The sequence below is a fragment of the Diceros bicornis genome, chromosome 8 (genome assembly GCF_020826845.1).
Source record: "Diceros bicornis minor isolate mBicDic1 chromosome 8, mDicBic1.mat.cur, whole genome shotgun sequence".
In the NCBI taxonomy this organism is placed as follows: domain Eukaryota; kingdom Metazoa; phylum Chordata; class Mammalia; order Perissodactyla; family Rhinocerotidae; genus Diceros; species Diceros bicornis.
The window spans coordinates 5,249,728-5,273,342 of NC_080747.1; the positions used below are offsets into that span (position 1 = coordinate 5,249,728).

Sequence of the window (23,615 nt, forward strand, 5' to 3'; positions counted from 1 at the left end):
GCACTAGTCAACCCATAACAGATAGGTAGTGTTATAATGATCCCCATTTTACAGATGGGGAAACTAAGGCCCACAATGTAGGTATTCTGTCCAGGATGGCTTTGGTAATCAAGTTCTGGAGTGCAACGGCAGTCCTGGCCAGCAGGAGTTAGACCAAAGTGGATTTGGGCTCTAGGTGGGCAAGAAGGTAACTTTTTTACTGAGCCCCCACTAAGGGCCACACTGAACACTGAGCACACTTCCCATGTCGCTCATTTCACCTGCAGGTAACTCTGAGAGCTGAGTGTGGTGCTCTCCAGTTTTCATGTGCAGAAACCAAGTCACAGAGGAGTCAGGGAACATGTGTGTTGTCCCAGAGCTGGTGCTAATAGGATTAGGATTTTATCCCTGCTTTGTAACCCTGAACATTTTCTAACCATCAGAACGATTAAAACGTAGACTGCATACTTAGTGAGAGGAGGTGAGCTCCCTGTGCCCGGGGGTATTCAAGCAGAGTAAAAAATGAGCTTCTCTTGCAGGCCTTGGCAGAGAGAGTCATGCCCTGAGGAGGAGGTGGGTGAATGAACAGGCAGGCTCCTTCTGGAGGGCAAATTCTACACCGTATGTGGCTTTGGGGGGTCAGAGGAATCTTAAGGAGGACGCAGCAGAGGGGGCAGCCAGAGAAACCCAGGTGGGACCAGGGGAGGTGGAACCAGGGCAGCCCCATCGCCCCTTGGCCCTCACCCTGTCCCCTCTGGGTTTGCAGCAACTGCAGTTCGTGTGGCAAGGGTCCCCGTCGCTGTCGGCGCAGCAGGAAATCTTCACACACGTCATGGACCAGTACAGCTACTGCTCGTGAGCACTTGCCTCGGACCAGGCCCTGGTCTTAGCACTCCCCCTGTGTTCCCTCAGCGAAGACCCTCACAGCAGCCCCTAAGGGGGATGCCCTGAGTGCCCCATCTTAAGAGAGAGAAGCTGAGGAATGGCCACTCACCCAAGGTCCTGTGGTTAGCAAAAGCGGCAGAGCCAGCGTTTGGCTCAGGTGGCCGGCTCCGTGGCCTCCGCATCATGGGAACAGCCAGCCTGTGGGCTCTATGGAACTAGATGGCACTGGGTTCAAACCCACTCTGCCCCTTTGACCCTGTGAGGCTGTGGGCCCGGTGGTTAGCCCCTCTCTGCATAGGCGAGATTAGCGGGCAGGATGAGGGGCAGCTGGGGAGAAGGACGCCAGACGGGAGCGTCAGTGCCGGGCGTGACCAGTTGTCAGGCTCTGCTCTGTGTCAGGCACTGCTTCTAGCTGTTTGCCATCAATTTAATCCTCTAACAACCTTCAGTACATTTTACTGATCAGGAGACTGAAGTTCAGAGAGGTTCAAAGTGCCGTTCTGTAGGCTGGCCAGGATCCCCCATAAGGCACCCCCTGCTGCCTTAGGGAAAGACCCTAACTGGGGGCTTTCCAGACCTCAAGGCTCATTCCTGGGGTCAGTGCCATGCCACACTGTATTGGGGCTTGAAGCAAAAGGGAAAATCTGTAATACTGCTTCTGTCCTTATTTAAAACTTTGATATTTTGTTCATCTTGAATTTTTTTGCAATAATTTTTATTTTTTAAAATATTGCATTAAAATATCACTAACGTGACTACGAGATTTTTGGCACCCTCTTAAATTTTGTGTCCGAGGCAACTGCCTCCCTTGCCCCACCCCAGACCCAGCTCTGCCTGGGGGCCTGCGACCCATGTCTGATGGACTCAGAGGTGGCCCGAAGGAATATGTGATCAAATGAATCCCGTCAGACCCCCAGTGACGCATGTGAGGGTGCAGAGGATGTGGCCTCCACGTGATGCTGAAGAAGGGCGGGCCCTCGGGGAGGGCCGTGCCTGAGGTCCCCTGGCTGGTGAACCTTGGCACCTGGAGCTGAGCCACATCTGTCTACAAAGCTCTTGTCTGCCCACTGCTGACCTACCCGTTGTGTGGATGCGGAGACGGAGGCCCCGAGCGAGGATCTGCAGGCCCTGAGCTGCGCTGTGGCCTCTCTGAGCCCTGCCAGTCCTCCCTCACCCCAGGCTCTTCTTTTCTCAAGGTGGGGCCTCCCTAACCCTCCTCTCTTCTGCAGGTCAGGGTTTTACTGGGATGGTACAGCTGTCTTCCCGGCTCCCCCCCAGGATGGGATGTACCCCAGCATGGATTTTCCTATCACTTCGGGCAACATCAACCGCTACGCCAGGATGCTGGTGGGCAACGTGAAGGAGCGGGCCATCTGGTTCCGGACCCCGCACGTCCTCTGGCCCTGGGTAAGGTGGGGTCCCAGGCCCTGGTGTCCTCATCACAGCCCAGGGACTGGACTCGAGTCCTGCTCTAACCTGGCTGGTCTCCATCCAGGCAGCTGTCCTCAGCCCAGAGTCAGTGCTCCTTCCCTGCACACCCCGAGGCTTCACCCACTCTACCAGCTCCTTCCTCCGCCCTGGACCCACCCCGAGGCTCTCCCGCCTGAAATGCAGCTCCTCACCCATGCCAGCTGCCAGCTTCCACCCAGCTCTCCTCCTTTTCCCGTCAGTGTTGACAACTGAGGCCTGGGCTGGAAGCCTGGCTCCCTGCTCAGTTGCCTTGTGGCTTAGAACTCTCTGAGCCTCAGTTTCCTCATCTGTAAAATGGGGATAATGACAGGATGATGACTGCTTCATAGGTTTGCTTTGAGGTTAAGTGAGAGGAGGTGGTCCTAGGGGACAGTGCCAGACATGTCATCGTCATCAGCAGCAGCAGCAGCAGCATCATTGCTGACCTTTATTGAGCTCCTCCTGTGCCCCAGGCACTGTTCCATGGGATGTGTGTGTCTCATCCATTTAATCTGTCCCGCGGGCCTAGGGGGCAGGCACTACTGGAATCCCATTTTGCAGATGAGGAAACTGAGAACCAGAGAGGTTAAGGAATGATCCTCACACAGCTAGGAAGGGATGGAATGTGTGTTCAGACCTGGTCAGGCAGGCTCCACAGCCTACCTTCTTCTTCTTCTTCTTTTTTTTTTTTTGTGAGGAAGATCAGCCTTGAGCTAACATCCATACCAATCCTCCTCTTTTTGCTGAGGAAGACTGGCCCTGAGCTAACATCCTTGCCCATCTTCCTCCACTCTATGTGGGACGCCGCCACAGCATGACCTGACAAGTGGTGCGTCGGTGCGCGCCCGGGATCCGAACCCAGTCTGCCAGCAGCAGAGCGCCTGCACTTAACTGCTACGCCATGGGGCGGGCCGCTCACAGCCTGCCTTCTTAACTCCTGACTGCCTTTTTTTAAAATGACATTTTAGTGTTCTTTTGCTGTTCTTATTTATTATGCCTTTTTTTATATAGGTGCAGATATTAATAAAAAATTTTTAAAAACCAATAAAACTCCATACATTAGGTCAATAGGCCAATTGGTATGACACATTAAATCAAAATATTATAAATATATGTTACTTTTTAAGAAGCTTGGGGCACAACTTAAAATATATGTAGGAGATAAAGAGACAAAATAATGAAATATTTACGTTCTCAATAGTTCAAAAGAGAATGTGATTTTTGCAAAAGGAAAACAGAAACATCTGCCTACAATAACTTGTGTCCAGATCACAAAACCCTGTAAATATCATCCCATGCCCTCCCTCTTCGGATCCAGTATGAAGACTGTCCCAGGGGAGTCCTGTAGTTATAAATGTGGGTTTGCCCCATCAGCATTTTATTCCGGGACTCCTTTTGTGGAGACGGCTGTCGGCACACCTAGAGGTGCCATGAGGCCCAGTCATGCCCTTCCTCCGCTCTGACTCCAGGCCCTTGACTAAGAAGCAGGCAGTCTCTCCGGGGCTGCGTTAGCCCTGTGCTCAGGGGTCTGTGCAGCCGTGACGGTGAAGCACAGCTGTTTATCAGATCATCCATCCTCACCACTTTTTGTTGGGAGCTCATAACTACACTCATTAAGGAAGGTGATGAGAATAGACCTTAGGACTTCACCTCTTTCGCCAGCTGAGAGCTGATAAATCCTGAAGCTCACATCACAGTGGCATCTTGCAGGACAAATCTTGCCTGGGGTCACCTGTCAAAACCTAATGAGAACTCGCATTGTTCCTATCTTGTTTGTCCGTGAGAGTCAGATGGAAAATTTCTGTGAACCAGGAATTGCAGGTTTTTAATATACGCACTCAGAGATGGCTGGGCGTTAGGTTGGGGGCCAAGATGTGAGGCACACATGCAATGAATTTGAACAACTTCATCCAGACTCGTGGTTTATCTCAGCCCAAACTTAAGACTTTGCCTCGTCCAGGCCAGACTCCCGTCTCTTACATGTATTCTCACTATAATTGTATTTCATGTATTACTCTATATGGCAAAATTTCAACAAGGATAACTCAGAATTACTGTGACTATTTCGGGGGAACTGTTTTTTATACAGCAGCTCTCTTTTTTTATTTTTTGACGTATAATCGACATATAACATTGTATTAATTTCAGGTGTGTAACATAGTGATTCGATATTTGTATGTATTGCGAAATGATCACCGCAATAAGCCTAGTTATCATTCCGTCACTGTACATAGTTAAAAAAACTTTCTCTCGTGTAATGAGAACTTTTAAGCTCTACTGTTTTAGCAACTTTCAAATATGCAGTGCAGTACTATTAACTATAGTCACCACGCTGTCCACGACATCCCAGGACTTATTTATTTTATACCTGGACGTGGTACCTTTTGACTCCCTGTGCCCATTTAGCCCACCTCCCACACCCACCTCTGTAATTCTCTTTTCTTGTGGCATCATTTCCTGTTTTTGTATTAGGGTAAACTGGCCTCGTAAAATGAATTTGGAAGTGTTCCCTCCTCTTCTATTTTTGGCAGAGTTTGAGAAGGATTGGTATTAATTCTCCTTTGTGGAGTTCACCTGTGATGCCGTCTGGCCCTGGACTTTTGTTTGTTGGGAGGTTCTTAATCACCAATTCGATCTCTTTACTAGTAATCGGTCTGTTTGGATTTTCTATTTCTTTATGATTCAGTCTTGGTAGGTTGAATGTTTCTTGGAATTAATTGAGTTTTTGACTTTGACTGCCTTTTTGAAGGTGAGCTCAAGGTCAGTAAATTTGGGTCATGGCTATTATCATTGTTGTGAATAATTATCACGTTATTATAGTTAATGATATTGATAAGTAGTAATACTGATGGGCTTTAAGAAATGCCTATGGAGTGAAATAAGTCAGACAGAGAAGGACAAATACTGTATGATCTCACTTATATCTGGAATCTAAAAACACCAAACTCATAGAAAAAGATATCAGATAGGTGGTTGCCAGAGGTGGGGGTGGGAGATGGGTGAAGGTGGTCGAGAGGTGCAAACTTCTAGTTATAAGATACAGAAGTACTGGGGATGTGATGTACAGCATGGTTAAAGAAAAAAAAAGGAATAAAGAAATGCCCAGGGGGTTCAGCTATCGGAGCTGTTTGGGGGCTTCACCAGCTGCCACAGAGAGTGGGAGGGAGGTGGGCAGGGGGCGATGATGAGTCCCCGCTTCCTGGGCTGGGCTCTGCTCCCAGAAGGACGGGGTGTTTTCTGTGCCCGGCCTGCAGGGGTGTGACAAGCAGTTCTTCAACGCTTCGGTGCAGTTCGCCAACATGGACCTCCTGCTGGACTACATCAACAACCACGCGTTCGGCGTCTCGGTAGAGTACGCCACGCTGGGCGACTACTTCCGTGCCCTGCACGCTCTCAATGTCACCTGGCCTGTCCACGACCACCGCGACTTCCTGCCCTATTCCTCAGGTATGAGTCTCTGGGCATTGGGAGCGGTGATTTGGCGCCAGAGAGGGGGCCCCCTTCAGTGTCTGCTCAGCCTTGCTCTTTGAGCCCACGAGGGGCACTGGGGCAGAGACGGGCCCTGTCCCCACCTACCTGTGCCGCCTCGGCATCCTAGCTGCTGCACACAGCCTGGTTGCCCCTGGCTGAACTCTCCCCATGTCCCATACACAGACGGCTCCTGCCTCCAGGCCTTTACACGGCAGTGCTCCCTGCCGGGAGTGGCTTCCTCCCACCTTGTCTTCCTCCCTAAGTCCTACATAGGTTGTAATGTCACCTCCTCCAGGAAGCCTTTCCTGACATTGAGGCTAGGTCGAGTGGCTCCTCAGTGTTCCCAGAGCCCCAGTTTTCCTTCTGTTACTACGTAGTCATTGTCAGGGGACCTTAGCTGCTGATGCCCGTGTCCTCAGGCCGGGACTGTGCTGGCTGCAGACAGCACAGCCCAAGGGTTAGGAGGGCCAGATCTGGAGTGAGCCCACTCCCTGGCTGCGGGCAAGTTGTGAACTGTCCTTCCTCAATCCAGTGGGGACATTAACGGTGCTCAGTCCATCAAGCTGTAAAAATGAAATGAGGCAAGAAAAGCTCTCAGCCTGGTGCCTGGTCCAGAGGAAGGCTCAGCAGAGGTAGCTGTCAATAATGATGATGTCGTCCCTGGTCCTGCTGTGCCAGGCCCTGCCTTGGACGTGATCCGTGCAGTCCCTGCCGAGGAGGCAGATCCAGGGCCTGCAGGGTGCCATGAGGGGAGCCCAGCACCAGCACCCCTCCCAGGCTGGCCCCCGCCCCGCCCCCCATGCTGAGCCCCTTGTGGGCCCCCTGTGGACCCCACCTCCACTGTCTACAATCCAGGCAGGAATTAGACCAAGCACAGCATGGCGGTGAGAGCTGGTGGAGGCAGAAAAAGGCCTCCCCACCCACTCCCAGGCCCTGCCTCGGGGCATCAGAGGGGAATGGTGTTGGCTAAACCACTGAACCATCTAACGTCTTTGTTGCATAAAATGTCAGAGCCCTTGGAAGGCCCATGTTGTCCTGCTCTGCCTTTGCCAGAAGGAGAAGCCAAGGGGCTGTGGGGGGTCGGGGTGGAAAGGGGCCGGGTCATCACGACAGGACAGCTCAGGGGCCCGTGAGCGCAGCCTCTGCCTCCCAGCCAGCTTTGCCCACGCACGGGCTCCTTCCGTCGGAGAGGTCATTTTGGAAGGGAGAGAGGCAATGTGTGTTTATTCCCATCTGACGGGTAGGAAATTGAGGCTCGGAGGGGCGTCCCCCCGCTGGACAGTCACCGCGAGGCCAGGATGCCTGGAGCTAGGCCTGTCCGGGGCCCGCGCCCTGCCCTCCCGCACCGACCAGCAGCCACGGTGCCTGAGGGGGCCTGGCCCGGGCAGCGGTTCAGATGCACACCCGGCTGGATCACAGTTCCCTCGCGCACGGGCGGTGTGGCTTTGGGCGAGTGGTGTCACCTTTCCGAGCCCTGGTTTGCCATCAATGAAGTGGGCTCTCGGGAGGACTGGAGGGGCGTCCACGCCAAGGCTTGGCAGCAGCCACTGTGCTTCTCCCAGTTTCTTCTCTTTCCAAAGAGAAGCCACAATGGACCCAGCTGCAGGGCTGGTTCCGGGCTGGGCGCTGCCCTGGTTCACCCATGACCCAAGAGGTCTCGCCCCTCAGGGTCGCGGTCTCTCCACTGCGTGGTGACAAGGTGGAGCTACGTAGCTCCCAGGACACTTCAGCGGGGACCACTTTGGTGGCAGCCTGGCTCCTGGGGGAGGTAGGAGGAGCTACATCGATGTGGGCGGGGTCGTGTTGAGGGAGGAGGGGATAGTCCATGTGGGTGTGGCTACATCTAGATGGGAGGGTGCTGAGGTGGGCGTGGCTTCATCCAGGCCTCCAGGAGGAGGCACTACTTGTGGAGAGACTGGACAGGTGAGGTGAGCCTTGGGTCCTGCTTGGAGGACGCTGGGGACCTGGGTGGTCTCTAGGCCCGGCTGGTGCCTGGCTTAGAGCTTGGGCTGCGGAGTGCCCCTGCCTGACGTGGACACTCTCAGCGTGGTGGTGGAGCTGTGGGGGACCCAGTCTTTCTGACCCCCGCAGCCTATGGCCTTCCCCCCAGGGCCACATGGCTACCCCTCCTGGTCTGGAGGTCCCTTCCAGGTCCTGTGGGGGAAGAACAGGGAATGGAGGCCGAGCACAGCCCCCGGAGCAGGCAGGAGGCGGAAACAGTAGGGACCAGTGAGGCATCTTCTGAGACACAGCCACGGTGGGGGGTGCCCTCCCTCCTCCCACCCCTGCCTCGGTCAGGCCTCATCCTCTCTGTCCAGGGTCAAGCCAGCGGCTACTAGAGTCTCTCAGCTCCCATTGCCCCCTCCCATCCATCCTCCCTGGGCTGCCAGAGGGACCCGGCTGAGGTGCAGGCCTGTCCTGGGACCCCCACTGCCCACAGATTCACACACAAAGGCCTCTGCCAGGGCTCACGGCCCTTCTCATCCGTGTCCTGCCCACCAGGCCCCTTATCTCATTCTCTCCCCTCCCCCAAGGTCTCTCAGGCCCTTTGCTCACAAGGCTGGTCCGGGTTTCCCAGGTTCACCCCCAGGCTCTCTTGTCTCCCATCGCACTCCTTCAGCACCCAGCCCACCCAGGCCTGCCTCCACCCTGCCTGACCCTTCCACTGGCCCCCGCCCCTCCCAGGATGCCCAGGTAGGGCTTGGCCTGGCTGGGGCAGGAGCCCTGGGATCCCCGCTCCCCTGGGCTGCCTCCCTGGTGCCCCAGGCAGACCTGGCCCCTCTCTGGCCCCAGCTTCCTCAGCTCTTCGTGGGCTAGGGCTTGGCTGGCTCCCGGGCAGGAGTCTCACGCCCACTGCCGGCGCTTGTCTCCCAGAACTGTTTCAGGCCTGGACTGGCTTCTACACGTCCCGCAGCGGGCTCAAGAGGCTGGCGAGGCAAGCCAGCGCTCTGTTGTACGCCGGGGAGTCCATGTTCACACGCTTCATGTGGCCAGCCCCCCGCCGGCCACTGGACCCGGCCTGGGCCTTGAAGCAGCTCCGGAAGCTCCGCTGGGCAGTGTCTGAGGTAATGCCACGCTCTCAGCCACAGTAGCGGGATCGGCACCTCCTGTGCAGTGTGCTTCTCCATCCCTAGGCTAGCAAATCCTCCCAGCCCCTGGTCACTAGGGGTCCACTTTACAGATGAGAACACTGAGGTCACCTTTGATCACAAGGCCCCTGCATGGTGAAGTAGGGCCGAGGCTAGAACCACAGTCTGACAGCATCCGACTGGTGGCTTCAGTAGGCTTAGGGTCAAATTTACCCAGGGAGTAAAGGGCAAAGTGGAGTGGCATTGGTGTCCAACAGTCAAATTTCAGCTCAGCTGTGTGGCCTCAGGCACGTGACTTTCCCGCTCTGAGCCCTAATTCCCTCTCTGTACAATGAGAACCACGTGCCGACCCAGGAGGGTGGTGGCACAGTTGAACGTGATAATATACATAACCTGCCTGGGCGGGGCTGCCACATAGGAGGTTGTTCATAAATTTCCATCTGCACTTGTTCCCCCTGTATGGATGGGAAAACTGAGACCTGAGAAGTCTAACTTGTCCTCAACACGCAGCCAGGAAAGGGCCCTGGCAGCCGTGACATGTGTACAGCTACCTAAAGGGAAGGGCTGGCAGAACTTGTCACGTGTTGGGGTGAAATGAGTTGACTGTAAAGTCCGTCAGAGTGGCTGGGCCAAGTGGCTTCACCTTGTGGAGCCTCGGTTTCCCTCCTGGGAAGACGAGGTAATCCCGCCCCTACCTCAGGAGAGGTGTAAACGGCTGGTGGGGAGCGTGCCTGGAGCGGACCAGCGGCACTTACGGGAAGACTGGATCGCGCAGGTGCAGCGGGGCAGGCCCCTTCCGGAAGTCTGTCGTCTGCCCAAGGCAGAGGACTCAGGTTGTGGGCTTCCATCAGGTCCGAAAAAGTTGGGCAGGTTCATCAGCCTCTCTGAGCCTCGGTTTCCTCCTCTGTAAAGTGGGAGGACCCCCACCTTCTCCACTAGCACCAGGGAAGGGACTGAGAGCCAGCGCCCAGTGGGTGCTGCACAGAGGCAGGTCCTGATCCCCTTCTCCCCTGCTCCGGCGGGGGCCGCAGGTCCAGCACCACGATGGCATCACCGGGACTGAGGCCCCCAAGGTGAGAGACATGTACGTGGAGCACCTGAACGCGGGGATGCGGGGCGTGCGCAAGCTGATGGCCTCCCTCGTTCTGGACGGGACCCCGGTCCACTCGGGTAAGAGAGGCCCCTGAGGGGCCCTGCGGGTCTGGCAGGGGCTCTGGCCGCTTTCTGAAAGGCTGGGGGGTCTGGGGGGGGGCCTGGACCACCTGTGCTTCAGACTCTGAGACCACATCCCTCCTGTGCCCTGACCCTCGGCCTGACCGCAGGCAGGTGCCTTCTCTTCCTGAGCGTCCATTTCCTCTCTGTGACCCGAGGCAGGGCTGACATTAGCATTAGAGCGAGTGATAACTGCTGACACGGTTTGGGGGTTTGCTAAGCACTCTTCATGCATATTTGACATAATGCCTCACAAACTCACCGTAAGCCAGGAGCTGTTATTGTCCTCACTTTATAGCTGAGGACCCAGACAGAAACAGAGAGGTTGTGGACTCGCCCGTGGTCACACAGGTAGGAAGGAGCAGAACAGGAATTTGAACGCTTAGCCCTGTGCTGCCCTGCTTTTCAGAGAGGATGCAGGTGTCCTCAGGGACCAAGTCCCAGACTGGCTCCCATCACTCCCTCCTGAGCTCAGCTTGGGTGCAAATCATATCAGCGCAGCCATGTGGCCAGCCTCTTTGTGAGAGTTTCACATGTATAAAGTGACAATCATACCAGTTTACCTGCAACTGAGAGGGTTTCAAACCCCGTAAGTCCTGGGCAAACCAGGCCAGGTGGGTCTCCCTACACATGCACGAGATCTTACTGTGCACAAGGCCTGCCGCCCTTTCCCCTAGACCCCCACACTCGGCCTGCCCTCTGCCTCTCTGTGCTTCTCACTCTGGCCTCACTGCTCGCCTGCCCTGCTCTTCCCTCCCTCTGGGTCTGTGTGCAATCTTATCCAACCTTCAGACTCTGGAAGGCTCCTGGGGACCCGCAGGGACTGGGGTCAGGCGGGAGAGATAGCCCAGGAAAGAGAGCAAGAATCTGGGGTCTGACTTCACTGCCAGGTGGGGCAGCCCATTCCCGTGAGCTTACAGGGGCAGCTTCCCCTAGCTAGGGCTAGGTGGAGAAGACCAGGAAAGGCATTCCAGCCGTAGGGAACAGCCTGGTCAGAGGCCGGGGGTCTAGAAATTGTGTGATGTGTTCAGGGATCCAGGAGTCATCAGACGTGGCCAGAGCTTACGGCACATGGGGTGGAGGATGGAATGGAAAGGAATCAGGTCCACACGGCAGGGGCCTCGAATGCCGGGCTAGAGGATTGGACTTGACTCTCCAGGCTCTAGAGAATTCTCTGGTCAATCACAATGCCAAGCATTCAAAGCTTTGGAGCCAGGCCCTAGAAGCTGGGTCACCTTGGGCAGGTGACTCTACTTCTCTGGGCTTCAGTTTCCTCATCAGTAAAGCAGGGCTAACAGAGAGCAGTGTGAGGGGCCTGTGGAACTTCAGCTTCCAGACGGACGCGGTGTGTTCCCTTCCCACCTCCCTTGCCTGGGAACCGGGACGCAGCACTGGGCAGAGTGCAGAGCGCACTGCACAGATAATTGTCACCTGTCCCCCTGTCCCTCTCCTCAGACCCCTTGGGAGCTCTGCAGGGCCGGGTCCTGCCTTCCTCGGTTTCCCTTGTATCGAGGGCACCCAGGTGTTTGAGTGAGTCAGATGGCAGCAAGTAAAGCCTGTTTTCTGTGTGCAGGCCCAGAGCCTGGGGGACACTTGGCTGTGGTCTACAATCCCCTGGCCTGGACGGTCACTACCATCGTCACCGTGACTGTGGGCTTCTCCAGTGTCAGCGTCACAGACGAGTCGGGCCACCCGGTGCCTGCACAGGTATGGTGTGAATCCCGCAGGAGGCACATGTGATATCTGCTGACGCCTGCTCTCCCGGAGGTCGGAGACATGAGAGCGGACATGTGACGACCCGCCCTCCCTACGAGGACATCTGCATGGGGCACCTGTACAGGGGGGTCAGGGGACTGACACTGGGCTTCGGGCATGTGACATGACCAGAAGTCCCTTCCTACAGTCCCCTCGCTGGAGAATCTCGGTGTGGTCTGCACTGCACGGAGGCCTCCCCTCATCCCTGCCTCAGGAATATTGATATATTCTGATATGAGTTTCCCCTTTTGCAAGGGAAAGGCCTTCAAGAGTCTTAAAAGTGTCCTTTTTGGAGCTGCTCATGTTGGGGGGCTGGACCCAAGCTGCCTGTCTCTGCAACACCCAGACACCAGCATGAGTGTACTGTCCCTCCTCATCTCCTACAACAACCTGGAGCGGGCACGGGTTCCAGAAGGCACCCTAACTGTCACCTGGCCCCCACTTCCTTGGGAAAGTGGAGGAGGTGCTGCCATCAGTCAGTCGTTCAGCAAACACTCCTGAAGGCCCCGGGGCTGAGTGCTGGGTCCCTGGACAGGAGTGTCACTGTGAGGTCAGGGGAGCAGACACCGAGATGGACGCAAGGTGTGGAGTGATGCCTGGGAAGCCAGCGCGGCAGCCCTTAGCTGAGACAGAAGGAGGAGGAGTTCACCTGGCAAAGGGAGGGGTGTTGGTTTGAGCGGACCCAGCACATAAGACCTCTTCCCCATCCAGGTGCAGCACCAATTAAGAGTAAATTCACTTAAATATTTCTGGAGTCCCTATTGTGTGTCAGGCCCTGCTCTAGGCGCTGAGGATACCATAATAACCAAACAGACAAAAGTCGCTGCTCTCAGGGGGCTCATATTCTAGTAAGGGGGTGAGGACAGGCAGTAAACAAAATAAGGAAATATAGAATGTGACAGACGATGATAACTGTGGTGGAGGAAAATCACCAGGGCAGGACGGGGGGTGGGGTGGGACAAGACGTCTGTATTTCAGATAAAGGCTGGGTGGGAGGGTGTGTGCAGCAATTGTGGGTTTGCTACATGGGCCTCCCCAAAAGGCCTTCCGCGGGGGATCAGAGATTGCGTGCTTTCCTTAGACAGTCAGGGGGCTCCGCTGTGTGTGTCCCGGCTCCTCGCCCAATCCTTTCCCCAAATCAAGTAAAAAGAGATGGGGAAAGGTCAGGAGGGTTCATCTGAAAACATCCTTCCAAGGGGAAGTTGGAGGATTGGAGGACAACGGCACCCCCCTCCCAAGAGAAGGCCCTTCAGGTAGAGGGAACAGCATGAGCAAAGGCTTAGAAGCAGGAAACAGCAGGAGTGTTGGGAAGGAAGGGCACGGGGTGATCTGGCCCCAAAGCAGCGAGGGGAGCAGGGAGGGGGATGAGGCTGGGGCAGGATCCTGTTGAGCAAGGAGGATGAGGGGGGCAGGGGGAACTCAGCACGGTCCAGTGGTGGAAACACCCTACTCCCTCAGTGGGGAGTGAGAACCCCACCCAGGAGGTGTGTGAGCCGAGGATTACTGGGGAAACTGAGGCATCTTCCAGCCCTGAAATCCACCATTTCCTCCTGTCCTGCCGGCCCTGCAGGTCCAGAAGATGCGGTCTGCATACCTCCTGCATGTGCTGACCACAATCCCAGGTCTCAGTTACCGGCGCTACAGCATCAGGCCCACCAAGGGGGCCCAGGAGGACACCCAGAAGACGGCCACCATGGTTAGCGTCTTGAAGTTTGGCCGCAGGCCAAGGACACCCACCGGGGTGGGGGGCAGCCACCTGGTGCCTGTGAAGAATGACTGCTACACTGTGTTCCTGGACCAGGACACCAACCTGATGCACAGCATCTGGGAGAGGTGAGGTACAGCCATTGCTTGTTCTGAGGAGATGGCGTTCCCTGGGGTTTGGGCATGTCATGCCCCCACCTGGGGTCTCTGTCTCCTCACCTGCCCGGGGGAAAACCAGATGGTGGTGAAGGCGCTTCCTATAATACCATCTTTATATCTAGGAGTGTGAGTCTAGGCCAGTGCGGGAAAGCCTTTCTTGAACTTTTTCACTCCAGGGCTGTTGATCCATAGAAAAAGGGGCATTGAGAGATTCACTTGGGGAAAAATATAATAATCATTTTATCCACTTTTTTAAGTTTAGAGAAACATAAACTCCATCCATCCACTTACCCTCCCACCCGTCTATCCATATACCCACTTCCCATCTATCCATCCATCCACTCACCTTCCCATCCGTCCACTCACCTTCTCATCCATCCATCCAACCACTTACCTTCCCATCCATCCACTCACTCTCTCACCCATCCATCCACCCTCCCATCCACCCACCCATCCATCCATCCATCCACCCATCCATCCATCCATCCATCCATCCATCCATCCATCCATCCATCCACTCATCCATCCGTCCACTCATCCATCCGTCCGTCCGTCCACTCATCCGTCCGTCCGTCCGTCCATCCGTCCGTCTGTCCGTCCATCCATCCATCCATCCATCTGCTAACGCTCCCACTCACCCATCCATCCACTCACCCTCCCACCCATCCATGTACTCACTCACCCACTCCTCCATGCACCTACTTGTCCACATATTTGTGCATCTGTCCATTCATCCGTTCGTGAATTCACTCATTCAGCAGCTACTTGTTGAAGGCAGCAGACTCCCAGGAAAGACCTCCCAGTGGTTCGGGCCAACCTGTTCATCCTCACACCACATCTCTGACAGTTTTGATTCCACCCCAGCTGTCTCTGCCAGAACACCCACTTCCATTTCCTGATGTGACCTCCCAATGTGAGGGAAAGTGTGGGAGGAGCAGGAAGTTTGGTGGGAGTACATGGCAGAAAGTGAGAGGAAGGAAAGAGAGGGAAGTGGGAGACAGAGGAGGGAGAGGGGGATCATTGGTGTGAGGTGAGTGCCGTCTGGAGCTCAGCCCCAGGTGGCTGTCAGCAGCTCTGCAGGCACCGAGCACTAGGACTTCCCTCCCACGGGGCCCCCGTCAGAAGTTCTGTCCTTCAGTCATTCCACAGATTCTTCTTGAGAGAGCGTGTGGAGGTAGGTGGGGCCGGCAGCAGCCAGCGTGGGTGGTCAGGGAGAGAGACAGGGAGCAGCGGAGATGGGGTGTGGCCCCAGCGTGTTCTGAGCCTCCCTGGCCAGGCTGGGAAAGATGGAGTCCACAGGCTGGCTTTGGGGTCCTTCTTTGCTCAGACACCACGCCCCTTCTAGAATACCCCTGCAGGGGACAGCTGCAGCTCACAGTCTGTTTCTGCCAGCCCACAGATGCCCCACACCTAAGCCATGTCCACACCCAGGTTTTCCAGTAGTAGAGCCCGTGTTGTGCTGTCCACCTCCTGACCCCTGACTGTCTCTCGGTGAGGAAAGTGATGTTCCTTATTGGGCCCCCTGACGTCCCAGTAGGGGTAAACTGCAAAACCAGCGCCTGACACCTAGTCAGAGGGAGGAGGAGCTATTGGAATTGAGAGCAGTGATGCTCAGAGGAGGCTTGGTGAGGAGGAGACATCTGGAGCCAGGCCTGAGGCCTTGAATGGCCAGAGAGTCCATGGGCACAGCCAAGCGGACAGTTGTTCATAGAAGGAAACTGCCTGTGCAGAGGCCTAAGGTGGGAAGCCACAGCGTGCAGAGACCAACCCCCAGGGCAGGTTTGGTTGAAGGGAGGTTTTTTTTCCTTATATAATAGCTGTATCGATATAATTCACATACCATATAATTTTCCCATTCAAACTGTGCATATCTATGTTTTTTTGTATATTCACAGAGTTGTGCAGTCATCACCACAAACAAGTTTAGAACATTTTAATCACTCCAAAAAGAAGCCTCAGGGCTGGCCCCACGGCCTAGTGGTTAAGATCGGTGTGCTCCGCTTTGGTGGCCCAGGTTTGGTTCCCAGGCATGGACCTACACCACTTGTCGGTGATCATGCTGTGGCAGCAACCCACATACAAAATAGACGAAGACTGGCACAGATGTTAGCTCAGGGAGAATCTTCCTCAGCAAAAAGTAAAAAAAAAGAAGCCTCGTACTCCCCATTTGCCCTTCCCCAAGGTCCCGGCAACGCTCATCTCCTCTCTGTCTGGATTTGCCTAATTTGGATGTTTCATACAATGGAAGCATACCACATGTGGGCCTTTGTGGCTGGTGTCTTCACTTAGCGTCGGGTTTCTGAGGCCCGTCCAGGTGGCAGTGTGTCTGAGTACCTCACTCCTTTTTATGGCTCAATAACATTCCACTGCATAGATACACCGGGTTTTATTCATCTAGCCTTCAGTTGATGGACATTTGGCTTGTTTCCACTTTTTGGCTATTGTGAATAATGCTGCTATGAACACACGTGTACAAGTTTTTGTGTGGGCGTAATTTTTTGTTTTTCTCTGGTTGATTCCTAGGAGTTAAATTACTAGGTCATGGGATAACCCTGCGTTTAACCATTTGAGGAACTGCTGGACCGTTTCCCATTCCCACCAGCAGTGTACATGGGTCCAGTTTCTCCACTTCCTCGCCAACATGTCATTTTCTGTCTTTGGAGTCTAGTTATCTTAGTGGATGTGGATTGATTTGCATTTCCCCTCTGACAACTGATGCTGAGCATGTCTTCATGTGCCCTTTGGCCGTTTGTATATCTTCTTTGGTGAAATGTGTATTCAGATCCTTTGCCCATTTTAAAAACTGGGTTTTTGTTATTGAGTTGTAAGAGTTCTTTATATTTTCTAGAAAAAAGTCCGTTATCAGGTATATGATGTGCAAACCTTCTCCAATTCTGTGGGTTGACTTTTTTCCTCCTTTTTTTTCCTTTTTGTAGATGGTATCTTCTCTCTTTTCCTTATATGTAGAATTTGCTGTCATCAGTTTGTATGCTGTCTCCATAGAGCTTCTGTTCAAGTGTAAATTGCTCCCCAGTGAAGTGTTGGGCATCCAGGCCCCTCTCAGCTCTTCATCTGTACAGCGGAGACCTGGTTTTCATGGAGTGTTGGAAGAGTCTCAACAATAGAGATCCCCCAGGAAAGGAGGGAAGGCTGCTTGTTGTCCAGGGGCATCCTGGCAGCTCAAGCCCGGGCAGAATAAGGGCGTGGAGCTCAGAGAGGGAAGAAAGAGAGCCACCTCGGATAATGCTCAGTTTCACTTTCCTTGGGGCCGCCCGCACCAAGTTTTCAGTCAGTGACTCATCAAATTCCATTCTCCTAAATGTGACACTCCTTCTGTCTGTCTTAAGAAGTTCAACAAGAATTTTCTGCCAGCAAATATATGTCCGGTCAGCAGAGGTTCTTAAGCATTTTTGAACCACGGACCTCGGATGGCACCTGGTGAAATGGTGGATCCCTTTTTTGAATAATTTTATTAAAGGTATAAAAGAAAATACTTAAGATTAAAGGAAATCTATTATGTTTAAATACAATTTCTCAACATACAATAAAAACAAACTTGTAATATATACGCTCCTTCAACATATTTAATAATAGGATCTCTTATTATCTAATTATCATCATAATTTTAAAGTAGTGGTGAATATAAATATTTCGAACTATTTGCAACAACTATAATGTGCTATGAAAATATCTGTGATTTCTTCTGCTGACAGAGCCACAGACTCTGTAACAGCACTGAAATTCGTGGCCCATGCTCATAATGGAAGGAAAGGCTAAATCTGTCATAGGTTTGTGGGAAACCAAGGGTATAATTTTATGCATCCATATTCATGGACCTCCTGAATTCAATCCACAGTCTCCTTGGTGGCCCATGTTCCCAAGATTAAAAATTCTTGCTGCATAGGTTAAGACAAATAGATAAATCAGATTTGTCTTACATGTCAAAGAATGGTTTTAATATATTTCTCATAAGTTATAACAACTGAAAAATTGTCTTTGAAATGATATTTTTACAGGAAAATTGGGACCAGATTTTGTCCTTTTTGCTTTTGATTTTTTTCCATCATAAAGCCAAGTGCTCCCTTGACATGCTCAGCTCAGTTAAATGCATTTAATAACATCCCTGCGTTATTTGAATACTCTAATATTGCTGGGAAAGGGTGTCTATTTATGAAAATAATGTTGTTAGACTAAAAAACTAAATAAAAGGATCTCATGGTGAGAAATAAAACAAATTTCTATGGGAATAGGGCATTTATTTACCTGTTTAATTGAGGTATAACAACATATAACATTATATTAGCTTCAGTACAACGTAATGATTCGATATTTGTATACATTGTGAAATGATCATCACAGCAAGACTAAGTCTAGTTAACATCCATCACCATACATAGTTACAAAATTCTTTTCTTGTGCTGAGAACTTTTAAGATTTACTCTCTCAGCGACTTTCAAATATGCAATACAGTATTATTAACTATAGTCACCATGTTGTACATTACATCCCCATGACTTATTTATTTTATAACTGGAAGTTTGTACCTTTTGACCCCCTTCACCCATTTCACTCACTCCCCACCCCCTCTCTGGCAACCATCAGTCTGTTTGCTGTATCTATTAGCTCATTTTTTTTTTCTTAAATGATTTCAACTTAAATCATACGGTATTTGTCTTTCTCTGTCTGACATTTCACTTAGCCTAATGCCCTCAATGTCCATCCATGTCGTCACAAATGGCAGGATGTCCTTTTTTATGGCTGAATAGTATTCCATTGTGTGTGTGTGTGTGTGTGTGTGTGTGTGTGTGTGTGTATGTACCACATTTTCTTTATCCATTCATCCATCAATGGACATTTAAGTTGTTTCTGTGTCTTGTCTACTGTAATGATGCTGCAGTGAACGTGGGATGCATATATCTTTTCGAATTAGTGTTTTTGTTTTCTTTGGATAAATACCCAGAAATAGAATAGCTGGATCATATAGTAGTTCTATTTTTTAAATTTCTGAGAAACCTCCATACTGTTTTCCACAATGGTTGCACCAATTTACATTCTTACCAACAGTGCACAAGGGTTCCCTTTTCTCCACTTCCTCGCCAACACTTGTTATTTCTTGCCTTTTTGATAATAGCCATTCTAACAGGTGTGAGGTGATATCTCGTTGTCGTTTTGATTTGCATTTCCCTGATGATGAGTGATGTTGAGCATCTTTTCATGTACCTGTTGGCCATCTGTGTGTCTTCTTTGGAAAAATATCTTTTCATTTCCTCTACCCATTTTTTAACCAGATTGTTTGGTTTCTTTTGCTATTGAATTGTATGAGTTCTTTATATATTTTGGATGTTAACCCCTTATCAGATATGATTTGCAAATATTTTCTCCCATTTGGCAGAGTGCCTTTTCATCTTGTTGATGGTTTCCTTTGCTGTGCAGAAACTTTTTAGTTTGATGTAGTCCCACTTGTTTATTTTTGCTTTTGGTTTCAAATCCAAAAAATCGTTGCCAAGGCAGATATCAAGGAGCTTACCGCCTATGTTTTCTTCAAGGAGTTTTATGGTTTCGGGTCTTACTTTCAACTCATTTTTCAACCCATTTTTAGTTAATTTTTGTGTATGGTGTGAGATAGAGGTCCAATTTCATTCTTTTGCCTGTGTCTTGTCCAGTTTTCCCAACACCATTTATTGAAGAGACTGTCCTTTCTCCGTTGTATATTCTTGGCTCTTTTGTCATAAATTAGTTGACCATATATGTGTGGGTTTATTTATGGGCTCTGCATTCTGTTCCATTCACCTATGTATCTGTTTTTATGCCAATATCATACTGTTTTGATTACTACAGCTTTGAATATAGTTTGAAATCAGGGAATGTGATGCCTCCAGCTTTGTTCTTCCTTCTCAAGAGTGCTGTGGCTATTTGGGGGTCTTTTGTGGTTCAATACAAATTTTAGGATTTTTTGTTGACTTTTTCCTTTCTTTATGACACTGAGGGGAGCTCTGAAAGGAAGCCAGGGGCGGGGAGCCTGGGGCCTGATGGGAAAGGCTTTGGGTGCCAGACTAATGAAAAGGATTCTTTTCTCTCCTTTCCAAAGGAGCCCAGTGGGACCCTTCTCCGGTGGTCCTTTTCCTTTCCAGTCTCCCCAAAATCCCACAGAAATCCCCCAAATGGGTGGGGAAGCATTACTTCTTCATCTTCTGTATCCAGGCAGGGCCACGCCAGAATACAAATATATCCCTGGGTGTTTGTTTAGAGCACACACAGATTTACAATCAAAACATGTCTACAAGGCTCTGAGCTGCTCCCCACTCTTCCCGCATCCTCTTCCGAACCCGAGGATGCTAACATGACGGAGTGAGCACAGAAGGTGGCGTTGGGACTGAATCTGAGTCCTGGCGTGTGCATGTCCTAGATGTGTGGACATGGGCAAGTGACGTGCCCTCGGCCAGCCTTGTGTGCCTCAGTCGTGAACGGGTTAAGAGTCCGTGCCCAAGCGGGTCGAGAGGACTTGACTGGGTGAAGCGAGTGAAGGCCCTGGCGCATGACATCCAGTAGCTCGGAGTCAGTGTGACAAAAATCCACCCTTGCACTGGTTTGGGGGCTGCTGAGAGAAGAAGGGTAGGCCCCTGCTGGCGGCCGGGGTGACCGGCGCTAGCTCCGTGGGGAGTTTCCTTGGTGGCGGCACGAGCGCCTTCTGCTTAAGCTCTCGGGCCGCGTTCTCCTCCTCCCTTGTCCACTCAGGGACATGGAAGGAGTCTAAGGCCACGTTGGCTCTGGGGGTGGGGTGGTCTAAAGGGCTTTTATCTGAACCCGGTGCATGAGCCTCATCTAGTGGCCTCGTGACTGTCACTTGGGCCCGCAGAGGTCGTTTTTCTTCACTCCTGGCTCGCGGCTGGTGTCTGCATAGAGGGGTTGTTAGCCTGGCTCCAGATCATGAGGACAATGCCCAGAGACATTGTCCATGATGGTAGCACTGTTTTCTCTTTCCCGCCTCTGCAGGCAGAGTAACCGAACCGTGTACATGACCCAGGAGTTCATGGAGTACCGCGTCAACATTGACTCCGATGAGGCTAGCTTCTCTGATAACTACTTGTTTACGCCCAAAGAGGCCGCGGTGCCGTCGTGGGAAGCCGTGAGAATGGACATCGTGGTGGGGAAGCTCATGACCGAGATCCGGCAGTACTTCTACAGGTGCAGTGGGGACCCCCTGGGCTGTGCCCAGCGCACGTAGGTGCACACCGGCGGGGAGAGAAGGGAATGAGGGTCCGTCGCTGCTCCAGACACCCAGCTCCTGGACCTGTGCTCGGCACAGGGTCGTTGGTTGGTGAAGACGTGTATTGCTCCAGTGTCTGGGCATCCTGGCTCCGTCTGCAAGTGCTGTATCACAGCGGGTGGTTTCTAAGTTCAGAGCTGGGACCGGGGCCCACAGTGGCAGTGACTTACCCACGAGAGGAGTCCTTATGTTAGCAGTAACAGACTCCAGCCCTCCAGGCCTGGCCAGGCAGCCAGGGGGAACGGGGCTCTCCCATCATATTGCCTAGGAAGGCTCCCTGCACGCTGGCCTGCAGGAAGGAGGGAGGGAGGGAGTGACACAAGGCAGTGAAGGAGAAGGGAGGGGCATCCAGAAAGCTCCCAGAGTTTGACTTGCCGATCCTGCTTCCTCAGGACAGCGAAGGCCAAGCATCACTCATCCGCCATCTACTCCCGGCTCGCCCACGTGCCGCGGGTCCATGACGGGGAGCTGCTCTGCCATCGCATAGAGCAGGAGTACCGGGTGGGCCCTTTGCAGATGAACCACGAGGCCATCCTGAGGACCAGCACCAATCTAAACAGCCACCAGGTCCTCTACTCGGACAACAACGGCTACCAGATGCAGCGGAGGACCTACCTGCAGTATGCCAACAACAGAATCGCTCGGGTATGCCCTGTGATGCCCCGGGGGAAAGCGCCCGCAGATGCAGCCCTGATGGCATTTTTCCAGAAGGCCAGAGCACCTGTTTAAGCACCAACTCGTAGCAGCAGAGGCCTCTGGAGAGAGTTCTTTCGGAGCCCCTTTCCCATGCGTGTGCCATGTGGGGACAGAGGCACGGGCTCAGGTCAGACCTGGCGTCTGAACTCTGGTGCCACCACGTGCTGAGGAAAGTCCCTAAGGTATCCTGTCTGTACCTCAGTTTCCTCTTCTGTGAGATAAGTGGGTCCTCAGAGGTTCGTTCTGAGGGTTCATGAGCTGACGTCTGTCCAAGGCTGAGCGGGGCCTGACCCACCTCAGCTGCTCCTAGCCGAGAACGCTGCCCGGCGGCTTGGCAAACGGTGAGCGTGGCCTGAAGTCAGATGTCAGGTTCCGCTCCCAGGTCCTTTGCCTCTGCGCCACGCGTGACTGTGGGCAGGTGCGTGGCTTCGCTGCGCCTCGGTGCTCTCCTGGGAAAAGGCAGTGGCCTCCTCCCTCCCAGAGCTGAGAGGGTCGGCTGGGATAATCCGGGGGTGAGCGCGGCCCTGGGCACCTGGTATGCCCTCTATGATTGTTAGTTCTTCTTCCTTCCATGGGGGCCCCGGAAGGGGGTGTCCCCACTCTGCTCTGCTTTCGATGAGTTTCTATTCCTTTCATCCCTCTTTTCTAGTTGTCACCTGCTGTGGCTGGGTCCCCTGATAGTCCACGTCCATCGGCCCAGGATGTCTTGCTCCAACAGAGCAAAGAGCGTGGCCATGTGCCTCCTATTCCCACCCAGACCTGAGCCCTTTCTCTATCTAGCACCCCTCGGCCGAGGGCCTGTATCAGGCTGGACTGGCACACGCTCCTCCCTTCCCTCCCTGCCGCAGATGTGTGGAGTGGGTCTTTGGGCCCCATTTTACAGATGGGGAAACCGAGGCTTGGGCAGGCTAAGTCCCCCAGCTCATATGGTCAGGAAGCAGTGGAGCTGGATTTGCATCCCAGTCTGTCGGTCCCCAGAGTCAGAGCCCCCACCCCACGCCGCCCCATGCTGCCCCACGCTGTCCTGCACTGTGGCTGGGCCTGTGCAGGGGGCTGGCTGGGGTGGCCAGAGGGTGATCCCTGACCAGGTGGCCTCCCTCGCCCTTTACCCCCCCCCGCCTGACAATGTTTGTGTCCACAGAATTACTACCCCATGGTTCAGTCGGCCTTCATCAAGGACAACAGGAGCAGGCTTGTGCTGCTGTCAGAGCAGGCCCACGGCGTCTCCAGCCAAGGGAACGGGCAGGTGGAGGTAGGAGACCCCTCAGGGCCACCCGCGGGCACGCCCCGTGCGAGGGGGGGCCCGTCAGATGCTCTGCCCTGCAGGTCATGCTCCATCGGCGGCTGTGGAGCAACAACATGTGGGCCCTGAGCAACAACCTCACGCTGGACGACACCTCGACCATCTCCCCAGTGCTCTGGCTCCTGCTGGGACCCTGGCCCGCCATCGCTGGCCTGCACCAGAGGAGCGGGCTGGCGCTGCAGCACAGGCCCGTGGTGCTGTTGGGAAAGCTGACCGGTAAGGGGTGTCCTTTCAAAGCACATATCATCACCGCCCCAGAACGAGCTGACCTGGCCAGAGCAAACCTGGGGAGGGACTTGTGCCCTCAGGGATCTGGGCGACTTTTGGGCAGGAAGGGGCCTCAGGGACCTCTGTTCCAAACCCCTCACTTAATCTATGGGCAAACTGAGGTGCAAGGTTCAATGCTCGCTCGTGGTCATACACCTGGGAAGTGCAGAGCTGGGACTCACTCACATCACCTTACACCTTTTCCCTGAGTGTCTTCCATTTTCTTCTCTGATGTGTCTTTTTCTTTCTTAACACAACATATATCACCATGTTACTTCTGGTCATGGGCTCAGCATTTAAAAGACTAGCTTTACCTGAATCCAGGTATGCTGTCACCAGGTGAGGGTGATTCCAGTCCATGGTCTGATCTACAAAGCTT

At 53.1% G+C, this 23,615-nt stretch overlaps 1 protein-coding gene across 1 annotated transcript in view; it reads left to right on the forward strand.

Moving 5' to 3' along the window:
- Window positions 1–23,615, forward strand: part of MAN2B2 (mannosidase alpha class 2B member 2) — a 43,293-nt gene that overhangs the window by 11,751 nt on the left and 7,927 nt on the right. Inside the window, exons 5-15 of the mRNA XM_058547629.1 lie at window positions 746–834; window positions 2,094–2,271; window positions 5,568–5,760; window positions 8,659–8,849; window positions 9,905–10,043; window positions 11,659–11,792; window positions 13,411–13,673; window positions 20,697–20,888; window positions 21,363–21,615; window positions 22,808–22,918; window positions 22,993–23,185. Of these exons, the coding sequence (XP_058403612.1) occupies window positions 746–834; window positions 2,094–2,271; window positions 5,568–5,760; window positions 8,659–8,849; window positions 9,905–10,043; window positions 11,659–11,792; window positions 13,411–13,673; window positions 20,697–20,888; window positions 21,363–21,615; window positions 22,808–22,918; window positions 22,993–23,185 (1,936 nt within the window). The remainder of the gene's footprint in view (window positions 1–745; window positions 835–2,093; window positions 2,272–5,567; window positions 5,761–8,658; window positions 8,850–9,904; window positions 10,044–11,658; window positions 11,793–13,410; window positions 13,674–20,696; window positions 20,889–21,362; window positions 21,616–22,807; window positions 22,919–22,992; window positions 23,186–23,615) is intronic.